Here is a 13,587-nt window from a genome sequence, read left to right on the forward strand (position 1 = left end):
ATACTCCATACATGAAGTACTAACCGCACAGCGGTGGAGATTCTTTCATCGCGGTATAGAGTACTTAGGCTCAATTAAAGTTTAGCAAGTGGTACTTGGAGGGATATACAAATTGGCGAGTGAGTCACTGCTGAATAAAGGCCTAACCTTCTCTCGTATTTAATACCTAGTATTTAGTCTAATATGCAGTCTAACTTTGAATAGGTACTATTTGATCTCTGGTAAGTCTATTAAGCCTTGATATGTACCTATACAATTATTCTACCGTCCGCATCAATATCACGTCAAGGCTTTGGGCGCAAACACTAATGAAGTATATGTCACCATATGTATAAAGAAAAAACTCTTTCCATCATTTACTGTACGCTAATCTATCTATGTATAAGACTTTGTTCACCAGCTCTTACACCTACTACAGTGCCAATAGCAATGCAAGAAGTTACTGTTTCATATTAAATTTAAAAAGGTTGTAAAGGCCGGTATCTCAATACTTTTTTGTTACCTTTAACTACGTCTAGAAACAAAAGTCTCAGTATGTTTAGATGTTTGAGATACTTCACGCCTCTGGGTTTGGACAAGCAGTTGTTTGGAGCAGTTAGCGACCTTGCAAGAAAATAGTTGATGCATTATTGCTGAGTTGTTCTTCAACCAAAGTAAAACAGATGACTTGGCCTTAATACGAAACGCTAGTTCATAGGATACTAAGCTCCTCAGAACTGATCATTAGATGCTTCTGGATGGTCCGCTGTCGAGCCACGTGCCTGCGCAAAACTGGTCACTGGATTCATTCGTACGCTGGGTAAGATACGTAAAGGCGGCGGCACAAAAGCTTTAGTGGTTTCCATGAGCTCTTCACGCCAATAATTGCCAGGCATCAGTTTAACCTGCCCCTGCATTCCCAAATTTTAATACGGAGTAGATGTACTACACATAGCACTTATGCCACCATCCCTCACCTCTACAGTATTCACCCCACCTCTCATCGAAAATTCTTTTCAATAATGAGAATGTTAATTTATTGTAAGGTTTTAAGAAAAATGACAGCGGTGTCGGCTGAAATGGAGCCTGACAGCCCGATAAGCCGGGGTAGTTCTGAATTATTGGTGGATCGCGTTCTTTGAAAGAAGCGTGGCTCTTGAAGTGGCCTGATTTCTTCCCCACTACAGGTGTCAAATCGGAGGCGACAACCCCGATTTGGGAATCGAGCACAAGGCATATCCGAAAGAACCCCTATTATTGCCGGGGTGAGAGTACCAAGCAGGGAAGTTGCATCGGGCAAAAACGCACGATGCGATGGAGTACGAAGTATTCCGTACTACTGGGCTTTACCGCATGGCGGACTGCAAGGGTCATCCCGATGATTCTGAGCATGTGATTGTCCGACACCAACACTAAGTCGAATAGAAGAGGCAAAAAAATGACGAATAAATATATAAACTATATATAATCTGCTATAAGGTGGAGACCCGGACGAGTGAGACGAGTCTGGAGGGACATAACGAGGTGTGGTAGCTTGTACTCCATAATGCTAGCAGTACATTAAGAAGGAGTTCCAGTCCCACCCTGGAGGAAAACGTAATAAGTGACAACTATTATTCGGCCTTTTCTTCTTCGAAAATTTTCTCAAATAATTTTTATCTTTCTTACTTTCTCTTGAGTACCCTCATTCCCCTTTCCTCTACTGCCATATACCTTCTAATCACAGCACCAACTACATTAAGTCTCTCACATTTCTCCCACCACCTGAAGCAGGTGATACTATTACCACTTACCAAACAAGATTATCCGTTTTCACCCGAAACGCCTAAAAGAAGAAACGAGAAAAGAAAAGGGATCACGAGCATTAAAACACGCACTCACGACACGAATCTGAGTGAACCTCGCCCGTACGGCCACCCGCACACATACATAAAGAGCAGAACAATCACAGCCACAACCACCGCGTTTCGCTCTATACACTATACCAAAAGTCTACCATCCGTTCTTTGACCGAAAGCAAAATGCGACTCACACGCGCCATCTCTCTCACCAACTTCATGGTCGCCAGCTCCGCGCTCGGCTTCCAAGTGTTTGTGCTATACCCTTGGCATAAGGAACTAGACGCCGGCTTCGAAGATCTCAAGAAGGAACATCTCAAGGTCCTCGATGTAGTCGGAAAGAACATTACGGAACAGCAGCGAATGACCTTTTCCAACAAGTTCAACGAGCTGAAGAAGGAAAGCGCTCGACGATGGTGGTGGATGTAAAATATACCTGCCCTTGAAACGGACATGGAGACTAGATTCTCAAAAGAATCATCTTATCTGATGGCGGAAAGAAGAGTGAGCTCCCAGAATGGTAAGAGATACGTGGAGGAACTCATCTATCCTACAGCTTTACACTGATGAAAAAATCTTGAACCCGAGCAACATTTTATAGATTTGTCAAGGCATCACATGCGTCTTGCTATAACCTTTTCCTACGCGTTGTTTATTGAGCAATGTTTTCGATAATAGACAAATGTATTATAGTTTTGCTGTTACAGTGTTTATACAAACTTTTTTTCTTTTTTTTGTCGGTATCAGTTGCTCACATGTGCTGTCTCTATAAGCCTCAAACATTCCGTGCGACTATACTGACCTCTACGCATAATATCATACGACACCTGTTCAAATTGGTCTACATGCTGGCTTGTTAACAGGCGTGAACAGCCCAAATAAGCATAGTAAAGCCTTGCAGAATAGTATATAAGAGTTACCTTACGAAAAGACTGGCTTTTTGCAAGTAAAGCTCTGCCAACAAAGTTATCGGCCTTGGAGCATCTGAATTTTCCACTATGGATTACATATATAGATGGGATTCCACTGATAATAATTGTCAGCCCAATTCCTCTCCCAAGTTTGGAGCGTTCAGCGTGCCTATCCATCTCCCAATATAGCCTCGCCACTCATGAAAGAGCTCATCGAACTCAAAGATGTAATACCGTTTGCAATCTTTTCGGGTTGAGCAAACCGTTTCGTCGCTGTTCGGTGCATTCCTTGACCAAGGAAATAAGGCAGCTCTGGCCCCAAAGCGCCCACGGCCGGCATCACAGTTAAGCTGGAACAAATAGTGTTAACTAGTATATACTCAAGCTTATTGTTTCGAATCCTAAATGTATAGTGAATTGTCAAGATCTTTGCTTGTTGTTTTTGTAAAGCTGATAATGCCATACTTGCCTGCACAATGTGCTTTGGAGCAGTAAGATCTCAACCCTTATGACGAGAGCACATAGGGCAAGAAAAAGGTCTATACATAGGCCTCATTGGAGCAAAGTTTTGCGAATCAACCCCCTCAAATTAGGAGACAGTTTTACAGTGGTTCCTCTAGTTTACTGAATCTGAATCATATTTAATTATTGCCTAATTTTGTCTCCCGTATGTGGATGCGCAACCCAACTGGACTAGTTCTTGTTGAAGCCTTATTTAATTTGCTCTCTTTGCGAGATACAAAGACTCGTTAAATTAATGTCGATATGGTTCTTGAAATCTTTTGTCAGGCGGATGTACTTGGAGCTAAGAGACACGTAATGCTAGTATTGTTTACCGCATGATCGATCTGATCGAATTTTGAACAGGCAATTTCAACAACCTTGATCGTCAGACCATCATTAGCTACATCGAGATCAATGAGCAGTACTTCAATATTCGTAAATGTCCCTCTCAATTCTATGGCCGTCTTCTTTAACAAAGTCGCATTAACATCGGCAATAACAAGTTTAGGACTTTCGTATTTCGTGTATCGCGGTAATTATATCATGAACTGCTATCTCGCCCAGCACCGCTGGCGATTGATAGGCCATAAAGAAATTTTGTAGAAATTGGGAACATGGAGGATCATTATGGCAATAATGGAGCAACACCAATCAACTTTAAGGTCGCAAGACCTTGCCATAGTATTCGGAATATTATTTGCCTCGTCTAATACTGCTAGGCGAGGAAAAACTACGTTTTATATCTATGGGTTGAGTCAAGCGAAGAATACATACTAGCTATATAAATAAATGTACCTGGGAATAGAGTGGTCACACTGTCTTGCCTTTTAACGTATATTGCCGCATTTGGTCAAAGTCGAATATGGAACATCGTACAGCGAATCAGGCAGTGGTAAATAATTTGTTTTTGTTGTCATATACCTTTTGAATATGGAATAAGTCGTATATTATAGCGTAGACATCTAAAATCCGAGAGAAACAATTGTTTCTCCATCATGAGCAGCTAAAATCCAGAGAGCTGGCCGTGGGACTGCGGACTATGGCTATTTTAGTAACCTCGGAATTATTAGCGCGATCTTGCGCGGCAGTTGTAGCGCATGGCCATAGCGCATGCTAAGAAACTTCAAGGATCCCTGGTACACGCATTAAGCTGACCCTCAAAGGCGGTGTTAAGCAAGCTGTATTGTAAGACTTTGGACCAATGGCTGAGCAATACTCGAGTTCAAACACACAGCCTCAAAGGCCAATAAGCTATCGCAGTTTGATCAGGTCAGAGCCATGACGATTGCCGAATTGTAGGATTTAGTGTTGGAGGGCAAGAACAGTTGTGCAATGTATCAAAATATAACACAGAGATGTAAAGCACAAGATTGAGAGGTCTTTGCAAATTTCTTCATGTATCCTAGAGCGTAACGTGTATCACAGCTGATGGAAGAGCGAGATGAATCTAGGAGGGCCTCTTAAAGTACTTACAAGCATCTCATAGAACACCCGAAGTAATCTCAACTCTCCTTTTTGGCAATATATTTCAGATAGCTCTCTAGTCTACATGTAGCTTGTTTTAGCTGTGCTGATGTTGGCAATCAATCACTTTAACACTTGAATAGCAGGCACATGTATACAGATATTTTCTCCAATTGGATAGGTAGCTACATACACTGATAAAACCGTCAAGATGTTTTCTATTATTGAACCTTTGCGTCTGAAGGCATAGGAGAGGCATGTCTGGCTGAGAATCATTTGATTCCCTCGTTGCAATGCACAAGCAGGTGCCTAACCATATCAATCTAGTTTGTCTAATAGAATGAAACGGGTTATGCTGGCCACCGCAAACCGTAAAGGCGAGTCTCTATGTAGCTATATCAAGAGGAATTCGTTCCTAGTAGCCAGTTGGAAATAGTATGAGATATTCCGAGTATAATAAGTGCTTGCAATCCTCATATAAGCCTCAACCTAGACAAACGTCTTATCACCCCGCAGCTCTACCCCACCATGAAAAAAAAAAAATAATAATGATGCAATTCGCAAGGATGTCCTTTTTGACACACCCTGGAATCTATAAATACTGTATGTGAAATTCGACTTGCAATCACATCGGCAATGGCCCTAGCGTGGCAGCTTTATCGCGACAGTCCACATAATTCTTGAAGATCGATTCGCTACCAACATTAGTCAGAAAGTACACTTAATCTGCGCTGGTGCGAGAATTGACGAATTGCACTGTATGCTGTCATTGAGCTTTGGCTCTCGGCGTGACTCTGCCCCGCGCTCCGACATCGCTATAGTGCAAAATTTGGTGCTCGAGCTCTGTTTGATATAAACTCTCAACTATCACCTCGATAGCTACCAATTGAGCGCGCAACAAGCCCCTCCAATTGACAATCGCAATATCCAAAATGGCGCAACAGTGAGTTTTATCCTGGGAACAAAATTGACAGCGGTGACCTGCGTTGCTGACCTAGAGTGCGGCGGATAGGTCTGTGTTGATGCTCGGCGCGGGCTTCGTCACTCGTTCGTAGCTCTCCATCCTCTGTAGAGCGAACAAGTCTGACAGGATCAATTAGGGCCTACACTTGATGTCTTGACCGAGGCCGGCATCCCCGTCACTGTTGGTAAGCTTGCGGCTTTCTCCCTGCTTCGTTTCGACATGCTGACGGAGTGTAAACAGCATGCCGAACCCTCCAGACTGCCCAGGGTCTTTCCGCTGGCGTGAAGCTCGCGACACCTATTTCGCTCGACGTTACTGACCCCAAGGCGCTGGATGCCGAGGTCGCCAAGCATGACTTGGTCATCAGCTTGATCCCTTACACTTTCCATGCCACCGTCATCGAGTCTGCTATTCGAAACAAGAAGAATGTGGTGACCACCAGCTACGTTTCCCCGGCCATGATGGAGCTGGACCAGAAGTGCAAGGATGCCGGAATCACTGTCATGAATGAGATTGGTCTTGGTACTTATCTTGCCTCACCTATATTCCCTTGATGATCCTGAACTGACCATGATGCTTTCCCCGATTAGATCCCGGTATTGATCACTTGTGTAAGTTGTTTTGTCCAGCTATTATCATATCACTTTGTGCTGACCTATTCAGATGCCGTCAAGACTATCGATGAAGTCCACCAGGCTGGCGGCAAGATTCTCTCTTTCCTCTCGTACTGTGGTGGTCTTCGTAAGTACATCATATTTAAATAAGTCTTCCTACTTCCTTTACAGAGCTAACTGTCTACTAGCCGCGCCTGAAGCCTCAGATAACCCCCTGGGCTACAAGTTCTCTTGGTCTTCGCGCGGCGTCTTGCTCGCCCTGAGAAACGCCGCCAAGGTCTACCAGGATGGCAAGGTTGTCGACATTGCTTCCAAGGATCTTATGGCTACTGCTAAGCCCTACTTTATCATGCCAGGATACGCCTTCGTCGCTTACCCCAACCGTGATTCTACCCCTTACAAGGAGCGATACAACATTCCAGAAGCCGATACTATCACTCGTGGTACTCTGAGATACCAGGGCTTCCCCCAGTTCATCAAGGTTCTTGTCCAGACCGGTTTCTTGGAGGAGACTCCTATCGAAGCCCTCAAGACCCCTATTACCTGGAAGGAGGCTACTAAAGCCATTCTCGGCATCTCTTCTTCCGAACCTAAAGACCTGGAAGCTGCTATTGTTTCGAGAGCCGATTTCGACTCCGATGAGGACCGTGAACGAATTCTCTCTGGTCTCCGATGGATTGGCATCTTCTCTGATGAGAAGATCACACCTCGTGGCAACTCTCTCGATACCCTCTGCGCTGCCCTCGAGCAGAAGATGCAATTTGAGGAGGGTGAGCGCGATATGGTCATGCTCCAGCACAAGTTTTTGATTGAGCACAAAGATGGCTCTCGCGAGACTCGTACTTCCACCCTTGTCGAGTACGGTGACCCCAAGGGTTACAGTGCCATGGCTAAGACGGTTGGAATTCCATGCGGTGTTGCTGCTAAGCAGGTCTTGAATGGAACGCTGTCTGAGAAGGGTATCCTGGCTCCTATGTCTGCCAAGATTAACAATCCTATCATGAAGGAGCTCAAGGAGAAGTACGGCATCGAGATGATTGAGAAGACTGTTCTGTAGATATATATTTCCGTCAAGGGAAAAAAAGAACGATAAAAAAGTAAAAAGAAAGAAAGAAAAATTAGGATTTCTTGAATCAGTAAAATTGGATCAATAAAAAGTGTCTACTTGTGATGAGTGATAAAGAATTGGATACCAACTAGTTCAGAACATTTGTTGCATGATTTGATTTGAATCTCGTTCTCTTCCTTCGTTACTTATGATAGAACATAGCCACCAAGGTTTATCATTATAAAAGCCATACATAAATAAGTTGCAGCGAACGTTTGAGTGCTTATATCAGATAGTACACCAATCTTAGCACGTATGATCATATATAAGAGAATTAAAGGAATTAATATCTGAGACTTCGAATTCGTATTTAACATCTAGAAATATATATTCATAGCTATGTACGTGAAGAAATACCTATACTCCACATCAATATACTTACGAGACAGGACACAGTCGCCCAGTAACGCTGTCCACTGTCCAGTCGTCGCTTCCAACTGCTGTGAGACCGTAAAATGTACTTGACGGATCGTATTTGTTCTTAATTGACTTCAGAGCCGGGTAGTTGTTACCATAGAAGACGCTTTGGAAATTAGGCTGATGCATGTTGGCTTCATTCAGGTAGGCACCCTGGATGGGCGACAGAGCTTCTAGCTTAGGTATCAGGATATCTGTCACGTTGTTTTGGGCGTATATGTTGTTCTGGAAGTTGAGCGGATCGTATGGACTGTAAAGAGATATAAGCAAGTGCGATCCAAGCAATTGATGTGAGCTACTGGGTAACTTACACTCCGATAACATTGCTCGTAATGGAAGACCGCCAGACAGGGTTAACGGAATTGGGGACCTTTGTGCCATTGCTGACGTTGACGTTCACACCAGAGATGACAGCGCCGGCCTCATTAATGAATCGATACGCGTTTACCACAGAAGTGGCGCTTGTCTGGCTTTCGAGCAACGTTCGTGGAATAAGACGGCCGCCAATATTATACTCAGTAACGTTAGGAGGAGGATTGTAGGCGTAAAAGCTATCCAAAAATGTAGGGAACTGGTCAATGTGGAAGTCTGTCATTAAATGCATTAGATTCATATCCAAATGATTAACAGCCTACACACAGCGAAGTGATGGCGAATGAAGAAGACCTACCATAAGGGATGTTTTGCTTCTGTAGATAGCTCAGCGTAGGGTTGAGGAGTGTCTGCAGCTGTGCTTTGCTTACGCCGGGAGCATTCACAGGCTGTACAAGGAACAGCCCATAGGCAAGCAGGTAGACAACGGTAGCACCACTGTCAACAATACTAGGCAGTGTCGTCAGGAACGTTTGGACAGCTGCGTAGAAAGCGTCGTCAGATATTCCCTGGTTGGTAATTGTAAGATTGGCGGCAGAGCTTGGCATGTCAGGGTAAGCTCGAATGGTCATTGACAGAACAGCAGCATAGGTTCCACCACCGCCGCCAGAGAGAGCCCAGTAAAGATCGGTGTTCTGGGAAGGAGTAGCAACAAGATGCTGGCCGGTGCTGGTAATGACCTCCCACTCGAGGACCTGGTCGGCGGCAAGGCCAAACTTGCTGGCCACTGGTCCATGTCCACCGCCCTGGCTGTACCCTCCTGCAAGGCCAACTGATGCCCCATCTCCAGTAACAACTATCAGACCATTGTTGTGGGCAAAAGCTTGGGCTTCAGAGTTTTGGACGCCAGCACCAACTTTCAGCGCTTTACCGCTGTAATAGCTTTGCTTGTAGTTGACGAGCGAGATATCCTTGAGATGATGGGTCCAGAGAGCCAGCGCGCCGGTCCCCGAGGACTTGCCGTAGTAGTCATGGCCTGTGTTCCGAATCACTAAGCGGATGTTGTTCTGCTGTGCAAACTTGATGGTAGCCAGATAGTCGGAGCTAGAGCTGGCATTGACGGAATACTGGACAAGGGTGCCGATAATACACCTCGCACTGGGCGCTGTAAATGGATCACAGCTGTCATTGGCGAAGAACGGCGCCATAGGATCGGAGGAAGACGCGATATGGGTGGCGGGATAGTCCCACACAGACCTCAATTCATCGCACTTTTGAGCGTTGTAGGAGCCAAAGGCCGAATTATGGCAGACACTACCAATAGGCACTGTGGCTATAAGTCTGCCTCCTACAGTTTTATTGAAGGCAGTCCATTCTGATTTGGATGGCCAGCACGAATCTGACGGTAAGCAACGGCAGCTCGGCTCAGTGACGCAAGTTGTGTTGACGGCAGCCGCAGACACCAGAGCCGGCACAATGGCTAAGAGAGAGATGAGCCAAGCCATGTTGAGAACTTTGTAAGAGTTCAGTGTGTTGATTTGAGCCTCTGTCTTGGATGAACAGGAACAGCTGCCGGCTGGACCTGAAATATATAGAAGATACTATAAGTCAGATAGAGTAGAAGATTTCGAGAAGAAGCATTATAAGCAAGGAGTATTCCACGCCATGAAAGGGGAGTGCTTGCGGGTCGTGGGGAGGGATCTTTAGCCCGGCAGCTAGGGTCATAGCTGCGTCTTCTTGACAGGGCCATGTGGAAACCACGTTTTGATTGTCCACTAACGCCATACAGCAACTAAGTCGAGCCACACCGTTCAGGTGGTCGGCCATTCATGTCGCGCCAATGTCAAGGCATGGATGCAGAGGGTGCATGGGATTGCTCAATTCTGGATTCTGGGACGGAATACGGCATGCCACGCGCATGGGCGTTTTGTTGTGGCCGGATGCCACGTGAAGATGTAGAGAGAGAGAGCGAACTAGAAGGCATGTTCGCTACCTTTCAGGTGAACCAGGGAGATCTGCATCAGCAGCGGCTGAAAGATGGGTTATAGCGTGATCCACAACAACAAGGGATGAGGCCAGGATGATTGGCGAGAAGAGCAGGCTCGATAAGAGAAAGATACCGAACATTCCAAAGGGTTGAGTGGAAGATTAACATAAACGAAAGAAACACAATCTATTTCTTAGGATTAGTTATACGTATCTATCTCATCTACCTATATGTTGTCTAATCATTAAGCGGACTCAAAATCGTAAACTCGATTACTGCGTTGGTCAAGAGAGTAGATATCGTTAGCATGCAAGCTAGTATTGGAACGGGATACCAAAACGAATCAACATTGTACTGAAAGCGGAATTCTTTCATTACTATATATCTATCCACCATTAACTACTCTATTCGGTAGTAGATACAATAATATGCGGGGTGAACTTCATAGTAGCGTTGGGATTCTCAAGTAGTATCTCTAATTGTTGCCCCCTAGCTATTATCACGAGTATATCTAATACGATTCAGTTCAAGTTATTGGTACTAGAGCAAGAAGCCTTCGCTCTGAATTGGGTGTGTATATTAGATACTAGTACTGTTATCTCAGCAGCATAGCATCTAGGTGCTCTTACTCTACCTATGAGCTGACAGTTGCATACATTGCCTTGGTTAGAGTACTCTTTGACATTGCCTAGACTGTGCCATGCACGCCCCCTGGGTATGAAGAGTTACGTCTATTCTGAATCAAAACTTGCTCGTGCAAAGGCATTTAGGAAGCGGTAGTTGAAGGCACAGCATGTAACCGCTCTACCTCTTGGGCTTACAAGCACTGCATAGTCTGTATAGTAGCTGGATGAGAATGGAAACCCCCGCACTTTTACAACGCAAGGGCTACAGTAGGTCCTCTGTCCTGGAAACTTTTTCATATGTGGTCTGTCATGTGAATTTTCCAACACTGCTTCATTTGTTTCGATAATGCTGATGCCTGCTCACCCGGACGCTTTGACAATTGCACATCGTGATGTCAGCCAGCCGCATAAAATACTAGCGTCTGTGCCCAGTAACTTTTCAGGTAAATCAGTTGTGCACTAGCACCATCTGCAAGCAACGATGACACCCTGCCGCTACAACGGTGAGATATCAGCCCTTGCTTTGCGGTGGGTGGTGAGACTCTCCATTACCCACGGGGGAATGCCTTAAGTGGAAGGTAACTGACCGGGTTCGAAAATCGCTTACGCGCAAGGCCATGCAGCCACTTCAGCGTGTATTAGCGACAGACTTCTATTGGGTGCTTTGGTGGAATGCATCCCGCTTCTTGTTGGTCATATCACTAAGACGATGAATGCCGACTGATCTAGCTTCTCTAGGCTCACCTCTCGCTTTCGTATGTGGTGTATTGTGTCTTTTACTTGACTTACGAACAACTTACGAAGCAAATCGATGTTGCATTGCATGTTTCTCTAAGATACTTCATTATGCACAGAGACGTGTAGCCCCCTTGTTTGGCATTGAAAGAACTTTCGTTCCTTGTCGTATTGGCCGCGGACTTGCACTAATACTGCACTCTATCTATATCCTGGCCTATATTACACTCCGCGGCCTCGAACCAAGTCTCATGAGCGATTTTACTACAACCAGTATCAGGTATGCAGGAGTACCAATTTCCTGATGAATCTTTACCCAATATGTTTTGGACCGTTGCAAGGTACGAGAATACATACGCAGGCCTGCCTGGCACTTGAACTCCTGTAGAATCGAGCGTTAGTTCGGAGTATCCGATCTCCTATGCCGATTTTAGTTACTGAGGTGAAGACGATAGTTACACAACTCTCAATAGGTCCATAGGCAGCAAAACCAACATTGACATATCATGATCGTATTCTCATAACTATCTGCACAGATATAACAAAGTGGTATGTAAAGGGCCTTCATCTAAGCCTGTGAAGGTCAAGGTTACAAAGTGGAAAAAGATGACATGAAATGAAACTTCCTTTGCTAGCAAATACACTTTTCGACCTAAAACGAGTTATTGAATGATGGGAAAGTCATAATGCGGGTTCCATAGTTGTAGATGGAAGGCATTCCACAAGTTGTAAGAGAAGCTGGACAGCCGGATGGTAAACAGTGGTTCTTGTTATAGAACTACCATCAAAAGCGTTACAATGCCGCAAACAAAGGCATTGAATAGAGACACATTGTCCAAAAGCACCACAGCTTCCAAGATTGGTCATCTGCCTTGACTGTTTGTCGCAACAGTACGTTTGCTGCAACAGCGCCTCCAGCTGCCAATGGCAAAGTATAGGCCCAAATCTCAAGCTTCCAGAAAAAGGGGCAGACGCAAGACCACAGAGCAACAAAAATAGCAATAGAAACGCGCGAGAACTTCTCACCCAGCAGCAATGGTATGGATAAGCGTCCTCGTGTTCGATCTCCGTCCTGGTCCTTGAGATCTTGGACCTGCATGGTGGTAAGGATCACTCCGCTGATGATGGAGATCCATGTCAACCCGCCCTGGTTGACAGTCGTATGCGCCCCGAGCGCAATCTGCAGTGAGCCGTGATTGAAGAAGCCATAAGCAATGGATATGATCAGATCTCTAACGACCTCGTCTCCACCTTTCAAGTCGTTATAAAGCCATGTAAGAATCTGTATAAAGACTCCCTCTCTCCAAACACCAAGATAGTAGTTGAGGGCGAGAGCAATCGGAACTGCGATGAGCATTGACCGTCTGGTCTGCTCCCCGGTGATCTTGCCGGATGGTATAGGCCGCCACGGCTTGTTTATCAAGTCTTCCTTTATAGATTCTTCCGATCGTTGATTCGCAAGGTCGAAGATCAGGACATTGTACCAGTTGAATGCAATGACCATGGGGAAGGTTTGAGCTAGTTGCCAGAATGAAGGACCTTGTCCATCAGCAAGATGAGAGGCCGCTAGAGCGCCCAACATGCCAAACGTTGAGTTTGGGATGACGAATGTTGGAAAGTTACTTTCTGTAAACTCCCAGATCAGATAAGGGATATAAAAAATTGCAGAGAAAGCGGTAAGCTGGCGTCTCCCATTGGGATATACGATATCCTGAACCTTTTCCATTGTGAAGAAGCTAGTGGTCGAGAGTGTGTTGTCTTGATGACTCGGCCAAACTGGGCAAAGTTTGAAACGCCTTTGACAATATCATCTGCTAATTTTTGTTCACTAGGGGAGTGATAAATATTGATGGCATATCCGGGAGATAGATCTCCAAGTATATACTACTACCATGGAGTAAGGCATATTTTGAGTATGTCACAGGACGGCCATGCCCCCTTCCTCGGCTATGTTACTTAACAATGCTTACATTAGAGAATTCTAGTGTACACCAAATTTAATCATATTATAGTCTAATTTTCGTCTGTTCTTTTGGCGGCGAGGGAGCACGTTGTGGAGTCGTCGGACTCGTCCACTACTTTCACACCCTCTCATCAACTTCACAATGTTACAGGAGACGCAACGGAT

The 13,587-nt window shown here is 45.1% G+C and overlaps 4 protein-coding genes across 4 annotated transcripts; 2 read left to right on the forward strand and 2 right to left on the reverse strand.

The window, feature by feature from the left end:
- Window positions 1–1,487: 1,487 nt before the first annotated feature.
- Window positions 1,488–2,553, forward strand: TrAFT101_005573 (uncharacterized protein). Its single transcript, XM_066127521.1, has 2 exons — window positions 1,488–1,657; window positions 1,722–2,553. The coding sequence occupies exon 2, from the start codon at window positions 2,001–2,003 to the stop codon at window positions 2,244–2,246; it is 246 nt and encodes an 81-aa protein (XP_065983632.1). The 5' UTR covers window positions 1,488–1,657; window positions 1,722–2,000; the 3' UTR covers window positions 2,247–2,553.
- Window positions 2,554–5,310: 2,757 nt separating this feature from the next.
- Window positions 5,311–7,633, forward strand: LYS3 (Saccharopine dehydrogenase [NADP(+), L-glutamate-forming]). Its single transcript, XM_024911044.2, has 7 exons — window positions 5,311–5,639; window positions 5,709–5,743; window positions 5,797–5,844; window positions 5,901–6,182; window positions 6,251–6,271; window positions 6,324–6,401; window positions 6,463–7,633. Exons 1-7 carry the CDS (start codon window positions 5,629–5,631, stop codon window positions 7,329–7,331), a joined length of 1,344 nt encoding a protein of 447 aa, XP_024757225.1. The 5' UTR covers window positions 5,311–5,628; the 3' UTR covers window positions 7,332–7,633.
- A 39-nt stretch (window positions 7,634–7,672) lies between these two features.
- TrAFT101_005575 (uncharacterized protein) lies at window positions 7,673–9,616 on the reverse strand (the record flags this gene model as incomplete). The annotated part of the gene is made up of 3 exons (XM_024902736.2): window positions 7,673–8,049; window positions 8,111–8,387; window positions 8,470–9,616. 3 exons carry the CDS (start codon window positions 9,614–9,616, stop codon window positions 7,761–7,763), a joined length of 1,713 nt encoding a protein of 570 aa, XP_024757224.1. The 3' UTR covers window positions 7,673–7,760.
- A 2,636-nt stretch (window positions 9,617–12,252) lies between these two features.
- On the reverse strand, window positions 12,253–13,185 carry TrAFT101_005576 (uncharacterized protein; the record flags this gene model as incomplete). Its single annotated transcript, XM_024900857.1, has 1 exon — window positions 12,253–13,185. The coding sequence occupies one exon, from the start codon at window positions 13,183–13,185 to the stop codon at window positions 12,253–12,255; it is 933 nt and encodes a 310-aa protein (XP_024757223.1).
- Window positions 13,186–13,587: the final 402 nt, after the last annotated feature.

This window comes from Trichoderma asperellum, chromosome 3 (assembly GCF_020647865.1).
Source record: "Trichoderma asperellum chromosome 3, complete sequence".
NCBI classification, from domain to species: domain Eukaryota; kingdom Fungi; phylum Ascomycota; class Sordariomycetes; order Hypocreales; family Hypocreaceae; genus Trichoderma; species Trichoderma asperellum.